General features: G+C 39.0%; 2 protein-coding genes across 2 annotated transcripts in view; one reads left to right on the top strand and one right to left on the bottom strand.

Moving 5' to 3' along the window:
- The window catches only part of LOC105925986 (glutaminyl-peptide cyclotransferase), a 13,543-nt gene extending 6,465 nt beyond the window's left edge, over positions 1–7,078 (bottom strand). The window contains exons 1-3 of the mRNA XM_012862122.3: positions 6,891–7,078; positions 3,721–3,867; positions 2,271–2,552 (exon numbers count right to left, since the gene is read on the bottom strand). Of these exons, the coding sequence (XP_012717576.2) occupies positions 2,271–2,552; positions 3,721–3,867; positions 6,891–7,022 (561 nt within the window). The 5' untranslated portion in view covers positions 7,023–7,078. The remainder of the gene's footprint in view (positions 1–2,270; positions 2,553–3,720; positions 3,868–6,890) is intronic.
- A 347-nt stretch (positions 7,079–7,425) lies between these two features.
- On the top strand, positions 7,426–20,700 carry mocs3 (molybdenum cofactor synthesis 3). The gene is made up of 13 exons (XM_012862124.3): positions 7,426–7,650; positions 9,751–9,883; positions 9,971–10,063; positions 10,749–10,869; positions 11,552–11,626; positions 14,228–14,345; positions 14,441–14,549; positions 14,663–14,725; positions 15,220–15,383; positions 17,423–17,470; positions 19,805–19,901; positions 19,981–20,088; positions 20,511–20,700. Exons 1-13 carry the CDS (start codon positions 7,558–7,560, stop codon positions 20,666–20,668), a joined length of 1,380 nt encoding a protein of 459 aa, XP_012717578.2. The 5' UTR covers positions 7,426–7,557; the 3' UTR covers positions 20,669–20,700.
- Positions 20,701–20,785: the final 85 nt, after the last annotated feature.

The raw sequence follows: 20,785 nt of genomic DNA on the forward strand, positions 1-20,785 counted from the left end.
AAAAAAAAAACATGGTCTCAAATTTTGTCTCACATTGCAAACTGGCATTGGAACTACTTTTAGAAATCCCCCTGCATTATACAAAATACAAGAATTATTACATCTTTTAGTGTCTATGGCGTGGATTATGAGTTCACTGCATTGCAGTTGAGGTATTTGTATTCAGTGCATGAGAACTGCCACAGTGGTCTTTCTGACAGACAGCTCGGGCCTTGTAGTTGACCTCCCTCGCCGTGAGCAGTGCTGCTGCCACCCGACAGTCGAAAATCTGTATGCAGTAAAGCAGCTTTGGTCTGTTAAATGTGGCTCAAACCCGCCCAACTTCCAATCATGACTGTTAGCAGAGAACACAATTGTGCATGAGTGTTATTTTGAATTAAAACATGGTCTGCTTTAACCTTAGTGGCAAGGGTATGTCTGATCTTTTTTGGATTTTTTTTATGTTGAAAATCATCAAGACCATCCTTCCATCATCCATCCAAATCGGTAAGGGACTTCATATGTGAATTAGTTTATGGTATAATCTGATAAAGCATATCGAATGGTGAAATTTATGTTTGAGCAGTACACTGTTTTTAAATCATGTTTATTATTATCCATCCATCCATCCATCCATCCATCCATCCATCATCCATCAATCCATCAATCCATCCATCCATCCATCCATCCATCCATCCATTCATTCATCCATCCATCCATCCATCCATCCATCCATCCATCCATCCATCCATCCATCCATCCATCATCATCATCTCACTATCCAAGATCGGGAGGGAGGGGACAGGGAGGGGTTGATATTGAATATTAATTTATATGAAATAGCTGTGATTCGTAAAACATCTCTATGAGAGTTAATATTCTTCACTTTCTTCAAAGTTGTTTACGGTTGTTTAGTCATATGCACTAAAGTACGTATTTCATAAAGTAGTTCATAAAAATATAAGTCATTTTATTTCAGCAACTCAACTCACTAAGTGAAACACATCATATAGATTAATTACACACAGCCTTATGTTTTCAAGTCTGATGATTTTTTCACTTTCATGAAAAGTATGTTTTATACCTGCTTAAAGGCTGTAAAAAAGTACTGGATGAAACAAAAAGTACTTTTAATCTGACAAACTGGCCTCATCTAATTCAGTTGTGTCCAATGTCAGTGATCAAGGCATGTAAGACACTGGACACGCTTTGGCCGTTATCCTGGTGCAGCACAGCTCAATCTAATGAGTACTTAATTAGTAGGCCTCTGTAGGCCTTGATCACAGACTGAGAAGGTAAATCATTCATTTCAATCAGATCTGTTGGAGCAGGGAGGCATCTAAAGCAGACAGAAGGCCTGCCTGCGCTCGACATGCCTGTTCTTTATTTTGAGAAGCAGCTAAAATAACAAGAATGTCGCATTTAATTTGGACATAATCATAGGTGTGTAGAGTAGCCAATAATTGTACTCAATTAAGAGTTGTACTACTTCAACATAAATTTACTCAGGTATAAGTAAAAAGTTGCCAGCCAAGAAAATACTCAAGAAAGAGTAAGCAAGTAAAAATTATGTTATCAGACAGACAAAAATATAAGCTTATGTGCAAATTCTGGTATTTTAAAGACAAAAGACACTTTTCTAAACAATTTTTTTCAGCATTAAACTTGAAATTTATATATAGTATATTAGAACAGTGCAAAGTACCTTCAATGACAATAATATGAGCTCAGCAGATAGAAAATAACAATGCTTGTGTACAAATAAGAATTCTCACTTTAACATAAACTCTAGGTTTTTGTCTCTCTGGTGCATTTTTGGTTAAAACAAGAATGTTCTTTATTCATGAAGTTACTGAGAGTAAGCAGAGTAGCCAGAATTTTTTACTACAGTAAGACTAGTGATACTTGAGTCATAATATGATTTAGTAAAACTAAAATTACAGTGAAGTAAAATTACTCAGAGTACATTTTGTTCAAAAAGTTACTCAAGTAATTGTAACTGAGTGAATGCAACTAGTTACTACCCACCTCGGGACATAATTGTGCTTTAGCTCCTCATTTTGCCAAGTTTGTTGTCTTCATTTCTCTCAAATGACCTAATCTGATTCATTTTCTGGGATCTTTTCTTTTTTTTATTTCACCTCAATTGTCTCATTGAATTCCTTGCGGGTCATTCACCAAATGAAACACACACCAGTGGATCCAATACAACTCAAAACTACACTAATGCAAAATAAAGATTTTTAAACAAACCTGCTAGAGATTCTAAGAACTGAATCCTGGTCTGTTACCTTCTGACTTTTCAGTTCTTCATCCAGGGCTCGTGCCAGCTCCAACATCATGGCGCATGGGACAGCGGAATCGGTAGCACCTTGGAACTGCCTTCCATGCCACTGAGGGGGGTAGTACTTGGAGTCGTAGTGACAGGCAAGAACCAAGTGACGTTTAGCTGACGGGTTCAGGGTGGCAACCAGGTTGGTGAAGGGCAGCTGGCCATAGGGAGTTTGTGACTGAAAACTGTCCTCGGTCACCTCCCAGCCTGCTCCAAGGGAACTGAGGGTTGTTTTTATATGCTGTCAACACACAAAGGAAATGTCTGTCAAAACTTGAGTCACTGAACCTGAATTAAAACATTGAATTTATCCCAATTGACATTTAGATTATTTAAAGGAGCAATAAGTAAGAAATTTACTGCAAAATTACCCAAAAATTATTTTCATTTCTCATCAAGGGATGGAAGTAACATTCCTTATAAACAATCGGTCCTCTCCATCAACAATGTCTTAGTCAAGTTATTGTTGTTTTTTTAAAAACTTTATTACAGGCGCAAGGCCCCTTTCAAACCTAGAGGTACAGTCCAGAACCACTTTGGTTCAGAGTGTGGCCTTGTTTACTTCCTGGTTCCTGAGCCAATTATATGAGAGTTCCCAGGGTTCCCAAAACAGAGCTTTGACATTTTATCTTGGCAAAAGAGCAACAGCCTGCAAACATAGACGCCAGCAAGCAAAGCGGACCAGAAATAACACAGAATACAATATCATATACCTGCTCTGAGAAGTAAAACATCTGCGGGGTTTCACAGCAGCAACAGACCATTTACAAATGGCATATTAGACTGTTGTCAGTGGCAGGCTGTTATTCCGATTTGAACCACAAGGTGTCATTGTTACTTATTGCTCCTTTAATTGAATCCATTATTGAATGTTTTCAACTCACAATTGTACACCAACATGTGGACTGTTACCCAACCATCATGATCTTTTTTTTCAAATGGGCTACAAAACATCAAATAAATTGGCTTTAATTTTTTGCCAAAGTTTTGAATTCAACAAAGTAAAGAAAATAGAAGATTATTCCTACAAATACAAAGCATACGTTTTTTTTTCCAAACCTCAACTATTGCTCTACACAGACAAATAAAAAACCTGCATGAAAGTAGGTTCCACTGTGGTGCGTTCTTTGTGTTGATGCATTACTGAATAGGACATGCTGTATATACAGCCATCCTTTATAAACTAGTATATGCTTCCCGGCGAGGGTTGTTTGTCAGATTAAAAGTATCTTTTAAAAATAACAACCATTAAGCAGGTATTAAAAAATTTCACAAAGCCACATTTCTGTATTAAAAACCTAGTTTTAAGTGTTGTGTTCTTATTAGTGGTAAGCTTAAAACCATCATAATTAACAGAAATGAAGGCTTGAAAACATCATGCAGTCGCCATGTATGCCTAATACACTTACGTTCTGTACTGCCTGGCTGCCAGCAGAGCTCGGGTACCGTGTAACCAGCAGCGGCCTCAGGTCTCTCTGCCACATTTGCTCCAGATCGGTGTGAGAAAGGGCGGCACGGATCTCATCTTCGCTCAGTTGGAGCGCTGTGTGCCTCAACTGGGGAAGGACACAGTCAAAGGAGGCATTCAGTTAAGGGAGGCCAAAAAAAAGAGCTTATGGGAAAACTTGTTACCGTATAATCCTAAAGTATAACCTGAAAACGTTGGCAGAATGAACTAATGTAAATATTAATAGCTGCAAATTAGTGCTATACATAGCCAGCTACTTGTTATGACAGGGGGTAATTTACTTATGATGCACAGGGGTTGGGAAACATTTTGAATGACACAACCACCACAAAACTGCTGATGCTTGTGTTTCGCAATAGCTACACTTGAGACCAACCAAAAACTATTTGGGGAATTTACATCTATGTAATTATCGGAAAAAGAATTTCCTTGTTTAACTGACCTTACTTAGGGTACACTATAAAAACATATTTTTTTAATAGTGTACCCTTTATAGCGGATGCATGCTCATTATGAGGGATTGCTGCAAAGCTATCGACAATGCAGATAACTGTCCACTGTGGCTCTACGCTCTTTCAGGAGCAGTGAATGCTGCTTGTTCAGATTCGATGCAATCTGCTGGGTTTGTTGTGAATTGCGGCTATATGAATAACATTTAATTGAATTGCATTGAGTACTTTATTTTAGTAACAAAAAGACCTTGATCAGAACTGAACTGAAGATGTTGGTTCAGTTGTTATTCTCGTCTGTGGTGTGCAGCATCCAGCACAGAACGATGAGATGATTTCATGATTTAAATACAGGAAAGCAAGGAAATATGTGGATGAGTGAAACTGAGTATTTGGCAACATTGCAAATACAACTACGGTGAGCAAAGAGAGAAATCAGCAGATGTATTTAAACTGGCAAAGTTTGCAAATGCAACACGTTTTTCTTTTCTACCAAATAAAATTTGTCGACATGCACAAAACCTAGGTGGATATGAGAAGAAAAAAAATGCTTATCAAATTTTACAAAAATTGTTTAATGTTTATATTTATTTTCAGGTTTAAGCAAGAAGGCAAACATCTACCTTTTATCTTTAATAAAACATTCCACATTTCTGAAAAAATATATAAAAAAAAGATGGAAGTGTCGCCTGAAGTCAGAAAAGAAACGGACAATGACAACAAAAGAGGCGTCCTCTTAATGTTGGTGACTACAAAGAAAATCAGCTAAAATAGTTAGCCTCTTTATTTAATTTCTTAATTTAAATTGCTAGGTTGCATATATATTTTGGCCAAAGATATGAAGGTCATCTCTAGAGGGCCTAATGAGCTACATGTGGCGCCAGAGCTTCAAACCCTTAATGTAAATAGTAACCTATAAACATAATTTTTTTTCCTTTTTTTTTTTTTAGATATATATATTTTTTTCTAAGCATCTTTTGGCTGTTCAACTTACATATACCTCTCTCTAAAATCTATAGAAGGACAAATATGAAAATCGTTGCACCGGTTTTATTCATTAAATACTAACAGTTATTAGTTGTTGTCAACAGAAACGACATGTCAATCTATGGTGTCACACTGTCAAACCTTTCGTTTTCTACATGAGCCGTTAAAAACATCTCTTGAGACTCAAGAGCAAATCACAGCTGGGAGAAGAAATATTGACGATTATTGGCTTTAAACATACATACACAGAGTCTTATTCGGTACAGGAAAAATCCAGAAACCACAAGATAAAATCAATCAATCAATCAATCAATCAATCAATCAATCAATGCTTCCCTGTTTCTGAGAGTACGCCGCAGTTAACACAGCTGCTGTTAAATTTTGTTTTTTGTTTTAAATAAAGACTAAACATATTGATCTGTCAGTCCTATGGCTCTTCGGTCCCAAAGTTCACCTGAGAACCCTGGTTGTCCTGGAAACAAACCACCACATGAAGCAGGAGGAGAAAAGCTGACAGTAAACAGCTGAGACCATACAGCCAGAGCTGCCGTCTCTGCATAACGTGTCTGCCCTCCTTCCGATCTTGCAGATGTTTATTAGGTTAGAGAATCAATAGAAACAGAACTTGAAAGTTTATTTCAAATGATTTTAACTATTTTAGATTTAGAAATGATTCATCTATAAATAAAGTGTTGCATCTATTTTGTTCAAAACACATTTAATTCAGTGGTATTGACTGGACCATGCATGGGTAAACAATTTGACTGTGGAATAAAACAGGATTGTAGTACAAATAGTTCAATTATGCCATTACAGGCTATTTAACAAGCTAACCTTTTGACATCTTTCTTAATACAAATCTTGCATTAACAGACAGCCTCTCATACAAGCATTGTTCAAGACTCTTGAATGAATTGTGTTATTGAAATGAACCATCAGTCAAATGAAATTGGTAAAAAAAATGTCTTGTGAGCATATTTTCTTCCGCATAACCAGTGACCTGCAAAACCTGTTTGAAGTTTATGTTGTACGCAATATGGCTGACTCATACGTCTGTCCTGTAATTGCATCGCAGCGGCACATAAGGTGTAATTACGTGGTTGCAGCGGCTGCATAAGGCTGGAGACCACTGAGCTCAGAGAGGGTTGGAAAGAACAGGGTCTATTTAAGGTCTATATATTCAAAGACCACTTGGGGGATCAAAGAGGATGACTGTGCTGCCATAGCAACTAGTTAAGGGGGAGAAGAGATTAACACTGATAGGGAACATGAACACCAGACATATCCAGGTGGATCTCAAGTAAGCGACGGAGGAGGGACGATGAAACGACATTAAATCAGATTTAGGATTTTTATTACAAAATGCTCCCACCTGATCTTGGTAATCTGACAGGTAAAAAGAGCACCTAAAGTGCAGGTAAACTACATTGGTTTTTAAACATGCCAACAACAAAATAGGATAAACACAAAATGCTTTTGCTATAGAGCACAGAGGCTTTCAAACAACAAAGAACTCAGCTAACTGAAACAAATATGAAGGAATCAGCCTAAATGATGGAATAAAAAATGGAATATTTTTAAAAAAAATGGTTTCACTCTTCAAATCAGCTTTTTTGATCCATCCCGTGTATCCTAAGACAGCAAAATGTGAATTAATCCTCTTTAATTGATTTACCTTTTCCTCTGTCCAATGAACTGCATGAGTGTGAAGGATGAATGTCAGCCCGATTAAAGCAGCGCAAAATGAACGCATTGTGGAGAGTCTGTGGCTTCCCTCTGCCATCGATGTTGTCGCTCCTTTCCACATTCCTGTTTCTATCTCAGAGGGAGCTTTCAGATCATGTGAAAGGCAGGAGGGGAGGGCCTGCGGCTCCCAGCTCCGCGGCGCGTCACTGTGGCGCGCGCGCGCGCACACACAAACACACACGAACACACACACGCACCCTGTGCATCCGTGATCAACCCAAAATAACCTTTATTAATGACCACCTTTAATATTTAAAAGTTGCGTTTAAAGTATAGAACAAACACTAGAAAACGAATTGTTTGCGGAGCTCATATTTTTTGTTGCATTTTTTATATATATCTGTGCATACCACTGAATAGGTTTACATAACAAGAAAAAAAATCATCATAATGATATTTTGAGTAAAAAAAGAAGGAAAATAACCGTTACAGTATTACGTCACTCACCACGTGATCTGTTTCACGTGGTCAACCCGGAAGTTTGCGTCGTGCGTCTCCGTATGTCAACATCTGTCGGCTGCGCGTTCATTTAGCAGGAGGCCACCCGACGCTGATTTCTAGTTTGTGTCCAGATATTAGCGCTAATATCAGGAGCGATGGCTCAGCAAGAGTGCAGCCTGAAGGCGCAGCTTAAGGAGAAAGAAAAAGAGATCGCCGCTCTCAAGAGTAAACTGGCGCAGCTCGAAAAGGTATCGAAGTGTTGCTAAAAATATAAGATCTTTTTTTTTTTTTTTTTTTTGTGTAAAATTTAATGAATCAAAGGGCAGTTTTTTTTATTGTGTTAGTTTATTGTAACACTGTTTTATCCAGTAACGCTGCTGTGGAGTTTTAACATGATCCATATATCCAGATCTTGATTTCAGCATAATCTATTGCACGCGTTCAGAATGTTTTTAGAAAATACAACAGGACTTAGACTTTTCAACTTTTAAGTCATTAAAAGCTACAGCAGGTTTCTTATACAGTGTGTGGAGGATGCATGTTGAATGAAAGATTTTTTTCTGTGAAAATGTACTCGCAGTTGGAAAATGTGGGGGGAGGGTGGTGGACTTTAGATGTAGCTAAAGGACAAATTATCGCATTTGCTTACATTGCATTTTCACTCTCACAGTACTATGCAGTCTCCTTTAGTGAGCATGATGCAATTTATTTAATTGTTGTGGTCACAGGACCATGTCTTCCACATGGTGACATGAGTTTGAGACCCGTAGACCTTTGTCATTCCCCTTCTCTCTTCATCTTTTTCCTGTCTAACAACTGTTAAATTAAGGCCACTAGAGGCACAAAATAATAATAACAATAAAAAGAAAATCCCCTATTAGCTTGCAACTGCTAATATAAATTAGATTTGTCACATAATATAACATTTTATTATCTTATCCAATTCAGATTAGGAATTAGAAATGCTCCACCTTCAGAGGTAAATGGAAAAGTAACCCCCAGCTATAGTGCCTTGTTCGATGTTATCCTCTTTAGTTGATTCAGGGTGTTCAAGTATTGTATTCCACTCTGCAACTCTTTTACCAAATCAATGAGCTTAAACAATGGCAGGTTTTGACTATTGGTGCAAATCATTTTGCCATTATGCTTAATTTGTACCTTGCGAAGGATACAAACCTTTCTTCTGAGATTAAAAGCTGCCAGAGTCGACCGACAGGGCTTATCCATGGTTTGAAAACCATTCATATTGAGCTATTGTTATATTAGTATTGCAATAGGCTAGTGTCCTAAACACTGGCATGATGGCACAATGTTATCAAATCAAAGATTTAAATTGTCCATTGACCTATGGAACTCAGTAAAATCTAGCTTTGAAGTTACTCTTAATGCAAAGTCACAATTACTGTTGCAGTATTGGAGGCGTACAAGGAGCCAGAATGTCTCGTACAGCTGACTCTCAGTACATTGGAATTTCATTGAAAAGTTCATTTAGTTCCATAATTCAATTCATTATGTTTGTTACACAGAGTGATTACCCTAATACTCTAATTCTGTAAAATTTGACGGTTATTGTTTTTGTCCGGTGAAAATGGCTATAGAATAGTTTTGTTGTGGCCCTTAATACTTTAGGGAATACTGCTGATGTTACAGTTGTTCTGCAGGCAGTTATTAACAGAAAATGCCATGGCTAAAGAAACTGGTTCCTTAGAGAGCTCTGTCCAGCCATATTCATGGAAAATTGAGTGGAAGGAAAACGTTTTGGAAAAAAAGTTGACATGCACCAGAGAGCACTGCATTATTAATATCACTGTTAATAATCATATTAAAATCCAATTCAAAAATACATATTTATCTCAGAGGGAAATAAAAAGTCCCAGAAATTATATATATATATATATATATATATATATATATATATATATATATATATATATATATATATATATATATATATATATATATTAGAGAGAGAGAGTCAAAAACTGCACGTCACCACTGTAAATATTAACATCTGAATCAGAATTGGCAAATATCCGATTGCGTTATTCAGCTGTAGTCATAAATCTGTGGGTGGGGGAAGGTATAAATGCACTCTTTTTAAAAATAAATAAATAAAATACATGACTAATGGATATTTTTCTACTGTTTAAAAATATTGGTTCCTTTAATGACTTATTAGAAAGGAACAAATCTACAGTGGTGGTCCAGGACTAATATTCCTTCCCCCCAATGCTTGTAGTGAAATACATTCATAAAAATGGGTACATTACCTTAAGATGGATATGAAGGCTTTTCTATTACAGAAGATGACAGTGAGTCCTGTTTTATAACTACTTGTGTGCTAACAGAGCCACGCCTCAGTGCTGGAGCTCCAGGACAAAGTGACACCGCTCAGTCCCCTATCAGCCAAACCAGCGCTCAGCAACGAGGAGATCATGCGGTACAGCAGACAGCTCCTCTTGCCTGAGCTCGGTGTAAAAGGTACGCGCTCGGACAGACACGGCGGTTTCCGACAGGTGAAGTTTGTGACGACGTTAATCGAACTGAGCGGTTCCGTATTCGTTGCAGGTCAGCTGAGCTTATCCAAGACATCGGTGCTGATCGTGGGCTGCGGAGGTCTTGGTTGCCCACTCGCCCAGTATCTAGCAGCAGCAGGCATCGGTAGGTAGATCAATGCAGATGGCTATTATTGGGTCAACAATAAGATTAATTATTAGTTATAGATTAGTTATTGTGACCATAACTGTAATAAGTAATGTGCAATAACTAATGTGCAATAATCTAATTAATACACTGTACTACAACCCGTGCAATAATCTTGATGTAGTGACATCTGCTGCCATCAACACCTGAACATATGTCAGTACAAATGTATGTATGTATGTATGTATGTATGTATGTATGTATGTATGTATGTATGTATGTATGTATGTATGTATGTATGTATGTATGTAGGAGTATAGATATATGTATATATATAAGTATATATATATGTTTATATATATATATATATATATATATATATATATATATATATATATATATATATATATATATAGACCACTATGAATGTAAATAAGACATCATATGCCCATTCCTATTTCTTTTTTTTGTATTTTTTGGTATTCTTTTTGATCCATTGTTTATATGAAGATTCACTGTATATAACTGAATGCACCTTCCCTACTCTGCTACTATCTTGTCTTATCTTATCTTAAAGCCAGATTATATAACATTCTAAACTTTTTATTTAAACTTTTAATTATTATTGACGTTTTGCTGTAGGATAGGATTTGCTGTCTATCTAGGGTTACATAGACAGTAACGATAAACTGTCCCGTCTCAGGGCGTCTTGGCCTGCTGGACTATGATGAAGTGGAGCTCAGCAACCTCCACAGGCAGGTTCTTCATGGGGAAGAGACCCGGGGCCAGGCTAAGGCTTTGTCTGCCGCTAGGGCAGTTAAAAGGTAAGGCCTTAAAGAACGTAATGTCAGTTTTATCATGGTTTTACTTGTTATGTCTGTTTTCATGTGTTATTGCTAGTAAATGTGCAGCAGCCGTAGTAATTAGTGTGTTTTTTTGGGCCATTTTTTTATCCTTTCGGTTGCAGCGCAGTGTATGCTGGCGCTTTAAAGTCTCACCGCAGGTTATATCTAGCGGCGCATTTCTCCTCAGTCCACAAACATGTTTGGAAACACGTTATTTTAGAAGCATGTTTGTGGGCCTTTCTAGCCCAACAGTGCGCCTATTGTGGGCCGTACACATGTCATATAACGTCAGCCACATGAGGGCGACAGTACTCTAACCAGACCGCGACCCGTGCAAGAATTAAAACTACATCTGTATTTACACATGATTACCTAAAGTATATACCGTAATCTGATTATTTTAAGGGTAATGGTGTTACTTCAAAGTGTATTTCCTATTTTATTTTAATAAATGAAGGAGCAGGAGCATATTTGTTGACTTCTTGTCTACTTTGTGGTACTCTGGGGCTTTGTTAATTTAGTTTAAACCAAACTTCCAGAATTGCTTTTCTTGTTGAACTTTAAGAAAGATGAGGGATGCATATGTCGCTTAAAATTAATTTCTGATTTTTGTACAGAAGATGTGAACCTTAAAGTACTTAGTCTGAATGTTTCTCTGCAGGCTAAATTCTTCCGTGGAGTGTATTCCCTACCATCTCCAGCTCTCCCCAGAGAACGCCTTGCAGCTCATTCAACAGTATCCTAAGGCTACATCTGTTATCTGCCAACAACCAAAGCACCGTCCGTATAAATCCTACTTGCAGTTCCTGTCACGAATGTCATAATAATTTGGGGCTTTTAATGATTTATCCAAGCCGTTCTTTCTCCAGGCTGAAATGATTATACAACACGCTGCGATGTGTTTTGTCAAACATGAACTGGGATGCACAATGTTCAATTTATGTTGGATTTTCTGCATACCGGGTCCAACTTGGGGCTACTGGTAGCGCTACTGCGATGCAGCAAGAAGATTCTTGATTCAAACCCCAGGTCTCTCTACATGGAGTTGGCATGTTCTCCACTTGCAGCAAGCGTGGGTTCTTCTCTGGGTACTTAATCACGTCTGTTTGTTTAAATGCTCTCAGGTATGAATGTGTACGTGCATGGTTGGTCCACCAGGGCCTCTGTGTTGGCCCTGACGAACTTTTGACTTATTCAGGGTGTAACCCACATCTCGCCCAATGCCTGCTGGAGACAGACTTCAGCTCACCTGATTCAAATGATTGCATGACCTCCTCTGTATGCCATGAAGTGCCTGCAGAAGCCCCCTAATCATCCATCCATTTAAGTCTGGCAGCAAGGAGACGCCTAAAACAAGCTGCTGTAGGGAAGCTCATCTTAATCAGGGACTAGAGGCTGGTCAGAGTTGATGGGGGAGATGTGTGGAGCGAAATACAGAGCAGTCCTGGAAGAACACTCCTCTGTGTCCAGGTTTTAGACACAGACGAGTGCTGCAAACCGTCTCCCTTAGACGAAAGAAAGCTCGATGGTTTAGAAGCAACCAAGGCTGCAGGAACACCAGGATCACTGTGTAAAGTTAACATTGAAATGAAATGAGAGCTTTTCAACCAAATTCAGCAGCTTCAGCTGCCTGCATGCACAATTTGAAAGCCTTTTGCGTAAATGTTTTGTGGTTAGACACGGCAAAGATTCAGATGTTGGTCACAGTGATGAGAAAGATTCTCAGTGAGCCACTCAGACTTGTCAAGCATGGTGGTGGCAGCACCATGCTGTGGGCCTGTTTTGCAGCCTTTATTACTGGTATATAACACAAAGAGGATGAACTATCCAGTAAGAAAGACTTTACATCAACAGCTTGACTGAGATCATTTCACAGTTTGGTGCTCAGCTCATCTTCCCCTCACCCTGACTTCTGACCGTCTTAAAATTTGTGGACTGAGCCTAAAAGCCTTGTTTGAGCCAAGAAATCTATCAGTGAGTCAGAGAAAATGTGCATTAATTGATTCGTTTTTAAAACACAATTAGTGTTTGTGTTCTGTAAGTCCAAAAATGTTACACACTTGAATATGTCATTGGACCACCATTAGCTTTAAGCAGGGGTTCCCAAACTTCTCAGCCTGTAAACCTCAAACTAACAGTGCTAGAGACCAGCTACCCCCTTTTGGCAGGGTGGCTTTCGGCTATTTTCTTTCTGGAAATTACTGGACTAAAGTCCTAAAATTGCGAGGATAAAGTAGTAATTCCCCCCGTCTTAAAACGAAGAATGGTGAGCATCTTGTAGAGTTATACTTTGGTATTGATTTCACAAATAAGGAAATACTAAATCTTTTTAGCAAATAAGCATCAAATTGTTAATATTCTCGTAATTTCCAAAAGAGAAGAAAATTTGTATGATGGCTATTGTAGATAAAAAAAAGAAAAAAATTATTAGCCACGGTAGAATAAATTTCCACCAAAAAAAAAAATCTGGAATTTTGAGATGAATTTCACATGTTTGCAAAACAAAAACTTTGATATTTTCTGATGTCGAAAAGTTTTAGATTTTCGAGAAAACGTCTTTATATAAAAACAAGTATATCGCTGACATTGTAAAGTCAGAAATTTTGCATCGTCATTTGGATCATCTCGTGACCCCCCTGGGGGGTCCTGACCCCCACTTTGGGAACCCTTGGCTTAGAGTACATCCGACATCCGCCTTAGCATCTTTTCAAAGTGTTTTTACAATGTTCCAACATATTTACATTCAGTGTTGCATACGTTTTTTTGCCAAGCTCTTTTGAAGATCATGGAGAAATATGATGTTGCTGAAGCCAGATCTGATTATCTACATCACTCCATAGCTCTGCCCCCATCGGTCTTGAATATTAGTCACTAGGCTTGATGGGTGCATCACTTCATGCTCTTCTCTTCTTACCATTACTCGTCCATCACCCTGGAACGTCCGTCCGCCTCATCCTGGAACCCTCTCTTTTCTTTAACAAGCATGTCTTCTGAGAAGCTACACACTGCAACAGTTAAGGTTAAAGAGCTTGTTGCCAACTATAACATAATTTGTGCAGTAATTAATCAATTTTAGGCTCTAATCTTTTTGCCTTGTTAAGTCCAGCTGCTGGGTCTTTTTTATTTTTTTATAGGCAATCATGAAAACCCTTTATTTATTGCACACATGCCCGTGATGGCTGAATGTAAACCTCGGATGATAAATTTGATACTTATCTGCAAATCACGTTCATGATGAGTTGTGTTGTACAAGAAGTTAATCAGGAATCTGTAAATATTTTTTATACTCATAAATATTAAGGGATTTTTGATGACACCTTGACTCCCCCGACCTCATATATGAAATAGTGGCTGACTGTTCCGACAATGTTCCCACCCGTTATCTGGTGAATGACGCCTGCGTGCTCAGCGGAAAACCTTTGGTGTCGGCGAGTGCTTTGCGAATGGAGGGGCAGGTAGGCTGTGCAACTGTCGTCGTTCTCCATCACTACCCTCATCTCCATGAGACTTACTGCATAATGTGTGTGTGTGTGTGTGTGTGTGTGTGTAGTTGACTGTGTATAACTACCGCGGAGGCCCCTGCTACAGATGTTTATACCCACTTCCTCCACCCGCAGAGACTGTAACCAACTGTTCTGATGGAGGGGTGTTAGGAGTGGGTGAGTTTTTTTTTCTTTTCCTCACTTTCTTTCCCACTTTTATCTGAAGCCATTATCCTTTTTCAATGCAGATAGCAATTTCTTGTGCTAAATTTACCCTTTTTTTATTCCAGTTCCAGGTATAATGGGCTGCTTCCAAGCTTTAGAGGTTCTCAAAATTGCCTCTGGGCAAGGTTGTATCCTTTATTTTTCCATTCTTTTGTCCCCCTTCGCATGCAAAACCCTCCTTTGCCATTTTGTTTCTTTGTTTTCAAGTGTGTTTTTTTTGCCTTGTCATTGGGATATGCCAACAATAAAATGCTGAGAAAGATTCCATTGTAATAATGCATTGTGCTTGTCTGATAAGCAAACAAAAACAGAAATATTTTGTCTACACTTTCTGGGCTCTGCTCTCTGTTCATTTGCCATTGTCTTGCGAAACTGCTGGGATTTATCCCGACTCGCAGCAGAGAAAAGGCTTGCTTTATCCTGCCCCTTTGTGTTGCATTGTCAGCCGCATGCTGACACCTGGCCGCGATGCGTCATTTCGGGAAGTGTTGCACTGGTTTCCCACCAATACTCCCTGAATGTTGCCATGCTCTTACTGCACCAGTGGGAGACGCGTTAGTCAGTTCTCTGAATCTTTTTTTTTTCTTCAAAAAGTAACCTTTCCCTTGACTGGGCGTGCCAGCTTCCTGCGGTCAGCAGCTGCTGATGTTTGACGCTCAGGATTTCAGATTCAGGTCCATCAGGCTGCGGCCCAAGCAGGCCGACTGTGCGGTGTGTGGAGAAAGCCCCAGTGTGACGCAGCTGGTTGACTACGAGGCTTTCTGTGGGTCTGCTGCCACAGATAAGGTTGGTCATTAAAGGAGCTTATCACCGGTTCTACACAGTGTGGAATATGATTCTGTCATTTTTCCAAGTCCCGATCAGTGCAAAATAAATAAAATTGCCTCTGCATAAATGTTTGAGTTTTTAAATATTACATACTCCTTTATACATTTATTATCATACTAAAGATCCAGAAAACTTCAAAAGCTTAAAAATATGAATATAAGTAAATTCCAATTGATTCATTTCCATAGTGTTTTTTAAAGCAAATAAATGAATGAATAAATGCACATTTATATGCAAGATGAGTCTTTTGAGCTGCACTCTCAAAATCTAAACACTTTCAAAAATGGATGATAAGTACTGTCCTTATCTCTGTTTCTTTCTGCTGCAAACAGGAAATATGTTGTTTTTTGTTTGTTTATTTGACAAAATTGTAAATTCTTTTATGGAAATGAAAAATTTGGATGTGTTTTTGTTTATTGGAGAGACCACAAAAGGATGTAGCAGGCACATTTGCTACAAAGATCCTCTATCCCGTAAACATAAGTGTAAGCGATCTCACTGTTGGAAGCACCATTTGTCCAAACCTCCCAAAGTGCCACAAAGTCTTGTTTGCAAGCATAACTATTAACAAAATGCTATTTTTAGGATCAATTTTTACTTTTTTGTGTCCCCTGTCTGTTCAAAACATCCACTTGTAACTGGAGATCAATATTTGTTTCTGTATGTTTAGCCATGATGACTAGCCTCAGCTGTATTCTCAGCCAATGGAAGCTGCTGTATGATAGTATGTCAGTATTTTAGCTTCCCTTCCGTCTTCCACATGTGTAGAAATAGCTTTAAGGAACTTTTTAGGGTCAAACAACATGTTTTTGGAAACTAACTGCAGATGGCCTTATACACTCTGACTGTGACAGATGGTGTCCTCGTAATGTCTTGTATAATGTGGTTAAGCTCTCAAACACAAACTATGTGGAAAAAAGTGAGACTCACACATTACTATGGCTTTCTAATTATTCTGGTGACTTATTTGGACAGGGTTGGTTAAGTTGATGTTCATCAGAGTAACAATGGTAGTCAGAATTATAGCAGAGATTAAAATGTTTTTATCTAAATGCTTCCAGAAGTTTAGTTTTTCAAATGATAGTTCACAATTACAAGAGTCATTCAAAGCTGTGGTGAATAACAGGGGGACTTGGCTTGACATAAAGTGCTTTTAAATCCCTCCATAGGGTATCAGTGTACTAGTCCACCAGGCAAATGCAGAGAATTATCTTGGCTTACTCCTCCTCACCGGATAAATCACAATAATAATTGTTACATTTAGCTTTGAAAACATAACATCATTACTGTTAGGAAACTGTCAACTGGACATTTTTCCCCCTCATTTTTTTGTTTTATTCTGGATTTGGAAATAAATACAAATGACCTGCGATACATGCCATGAACTGAATTGAAAGGAAAAGTTTCAAAAATTATAATCTATGACCCCTAAAATCAGAATTTCTGTGAATTATAGACATTTTAATTGATTACTATTGAGATTGTTCCCCAATCTTTGATTTGTTTCCATTCAAACGTTTAAAAATGTGCCATTTCACTACTTATTTGTTCTCTCAGGTCAGGGTTTTATCTCATCTGTTGTTCTTAAACTGGGCAGTCTTTAGACACCATACGTAGAAGCGACAAAAAAGTCAGAACTGTGCTTTAAAAGAACCTGCATTTATTGTAGAATAATCCAGTCCGGATTGCACATGTCCATGCTTTTGGATTTTGAAAAGGAACCCATTTAGTTGGTCCAGATGCCAAAAAAGCACCTAAATGTCTCTTTATTACACTTCTTCAGAAGTTTAGCATTGTGTTTTTTCATGATTGTGGAGAAAATACGGGTTATAAAGCTCTGCCCCAAAAGATTCTAAAATTGCTTGGAAAGTTGAGAAATTAGAATCTGGAAAACAATAGATTTTCGAAATGAAAACTTTGAAAAATGTGCAATTTCTGTTTTCTCTATATTGTCACCCCTAGAATTGAATGCTTAATCTCTTGTTTGTTTTTTTCAGTGTCGAAAGCTGAACCTCCTGTCCAAAGATCAGAGGATCACAGTGCAGGTAAAGAATTGCCCATACTTCAGAACAGTTGGGTCATTGCGTGACTCCCTGTATTTAGCACGGTTTATTCTATGATTGCTCACAATTTTCTCAGTTTTTATGTGCGTTCATAAGAAGATTACATCTCAGCTCTGACCCAGCCTCAAATGGGAAATGGGTAAAAATGTGCGTGTAGATTTTCTAAGGGAAAGAACAACATTTTCTCCTTGGCACTTGGAGCTGTGGTAGCGGATTGCATCTGTTTATATTTCAGCAGAATTGGTGCTTTGAAACCCGCTGAGTCATTAAGCGCAGAGATGGGGATCATGATTGATCGGAGTTCAGCACTAATTATGCAAGGGACTCCATTTAGAAACAGTTTTGCTTCCTGTGATTTAAACCAAAGCTGTTGAAGTGTTCATTTTACTTCAGAATTGCAAATCCAGGCAAGTTTTCAACATTTGCCGAGTAATTTTGGTTCCCCTCTTTAACTTAAGATGCATATCAACATATTTTACTTACAAATTTAAGAGCCACCTCTCTGTTCTATTAAAGGAGCTGTTAGTGTTAGGATGCATCTGAATAAATAAAACATTATTAAAATGCCTTTTAATTCAGTCAGGAATTATCCTAACCAGACTATGCAGATAAAATGGGAGTTTTTTTGGTCTCAGCATTGGTGTTAGGCAGGGGTGAATGCTGTCACTTTTTCTTTTTAACTTATGTATCGATGAGACCGAAAACATGTTACCCTGGATGTATTTGAACATATTTTAGCGAATCACATGTATGCAGATGATCTTGGAGTTTTTAGTCTATAAATGCTGGTCTCCAAACAGCCTGTGGATTTAGGTGCTGTGTATGGTGTGTAGAGCATGATAGCAAATAGAACGCTATTATAATCTGTCAAACTAAAGAGGGTGAATATTTAAAATGTCCAGAATACAAACTGTCACATAATATAGTTGGTGTCTGTTAAAATTGAAGAATCTTAGTCATTTTACTACATAAACCTGACAGGTGATGATCAAAATAGTAGGCAGTATTGAATGTTGTACACTCAGGCAAATATTCTCCTATTCCCCTTTCACCACTTGAGTGTTGCTTTAGCTATATACCCGGGTCATTGTCCTGCCAGAAGGTGAATTTCTGGCCATGTTTCTGATCAAAAACAAACTGATTCAGGTTTTGAAATAGCCCTGTTCTTGGCGCCATCCACCTTTCCCTTGACTTGGACCAGTTTCCCAGTCCCTGCTGCTGAAAAACATCCCCACAGTGTGAAGCTACCGCCACCATGTTTCAGTGTGCTGATGGTGTTCTTGGGTTGATGGGATGCGTTGAGTTTGTGCCAGACGTAGTGTTTCTTTGGTGGCTGAAAAGTTCAAGTTTAGTCTCGTCTGACACTGAAACATCCATCCATCCATCCATCCATCCATCCATCCATCCATCCATCCATCCATCCATCCATCCATCCATCCATCCATCCATCCATCCATCCATCCATCCATCTTCTTCCGCTTATCAGGGGTCGGGTTGCGGGGGTAGCAGCTTCAGTAGGGAGGCCCAGACGTCCCTCTCCCCGGCCACTTGGGCCATCTCCTCTGGGGGAACCCCAAAGTGTTCCCTGGCCAGCCGAGAAACATAGTCCCTCCAGCGTGTTCTGGGTCTCCTCCCGGTGGGACGTGCCCGGAACACCTCACCAGGGAGGCATCCAGGAGGCGTCCTAACCAGATGCCGGAGCCACCTCAACTGGCACCTCTCGACGTGAAGAAGCAGCGGCTCTACTCACCCTATCTCTAAGGGAGAGCCCAGACACACTACGGAGAAAACTCATTTCAGCCGCTTCTATCCACGATCTTGTTCTTTCGGTCTCGACCCAGGTCTCATGACCATAGATGACGGTAGGAACGTAGATTGACCGGTAAATCGAGAGCTTTACCTTTTGGCTCAGCTCTCTCTTCACCACAACAGACCAGTACAGCGCCCGCGTCACTGCAGATGCAGCACCAATCCGCCTGTCGATCTCCCGTTCCATCTTTCCCTCATTCGTGAACAAAAACCCGTGATACTTTAACTCCTCCACTAGGGGCAGGGCATCCTCCTCGACTCAGAAAAGGCACTCTCCCCCCCCCCCCCCCCCAGAAGCTAGGACACTGAAATATGGGTTTTTAATAGCTGTAAGTCATAATCATCAAAATGAATAATAATAAGTGCTTGGAATATATGAATCTGTGAGGAATCTCCTTCAAGTCACATGAAGTTTCCCTTTCTTATAAAAATTGCTGTTTGAAAAATATTCAAATTTATAAAGATGTTCCTACAGGTGCCTTACTAAACGTTTGACTATGATTGCAGGAATATAAATCGATAGTGGATAACTCGGGACTTCATATCTTACTTGATGTCCGCCCTCTTGTGGAAGTGGATATATGCCACCTGCCCTTCTCTCTCAGTATCCTTTTTGTTTTGGCAATGGAAACACAGCATTATAAAAATGTTTCTTTATAATTCCTCTCCTTAATTGCTACCAGATATCCCCCTCTCCAGTTTAGAGCAGAGGAGGAGTGAAGATATCCAGTTACTCCAGCAAAGAATCATCCAACTGAAGCAGCAGATGGCAGGTGACCGCCAGCCGCCAGGTACAGGACCGCTTATGATCTGCGTCTGTGGTTAGAAACAAACAGGCTCGACGAGCCACTTTCTCATATTCATGACCCGCTGTGGTCTCATGCTGTAGGAACCGAGGCTTAGTTCGGTCGGCTTGTAACAGAGTTGCTAGGTGACCATTTCCAAAACAAGTATAGTCAGCCGGAGTTGCTGCTCTGGTTTAGCGAAATTATTATTCAAAATGTTATTTTTGGGGGTTTCTTAATAAGTGAGATAAATATAGCTTTCTGGTGTTTATGTTAGGCTTATAGATCCTTTCACATCTTTTTTACAAATTTTAGTCGACTGAAACTCTTTTGTGCAGCATATCAAACCCAGGAAATACGGCTTAATAACATGATGGACCTCAGCTGAAGTTGCCAGCTCATTGATTTTACTTTGTGGTTTCTTCTAGTTTATGTCATCTGCAAGCTGGGTAATGACTCTCAGAAGGCAGTGCAGGTTTTGGAAAAGATGAGCGGATCAGAACTGGACAGCATCACGGTGAAGGACGTCTGCGGAGGACTTATGGCCTGGGCAGCAAAGATTGATCCAACATTTCCACAGTATTAATTATTTGTTTATAATAAACTAATACATTTTCCTCCCGTTGACTGTTTTTATTCATATGTTCATTGTTTCACAAATGTCACAAACTCTTTTGCACAATCTTTCACGCAGAGAACAGTG

Source organism: Fundulus heteroclitus, chromosome 19 (genome assembly GCF_011125445.2).
Source record: "Fundulus heteroclitus isolate FHET01 chromosome 19, MU-UCD_Fhet_4.1, whole genome shotgun sequence".
NCBI lineage: Eukaryota > Metazoa > Chordata > Actinopteri > Cyprinodontiformes > Fundulidae > Fundulus > Fundulus heteroclitus.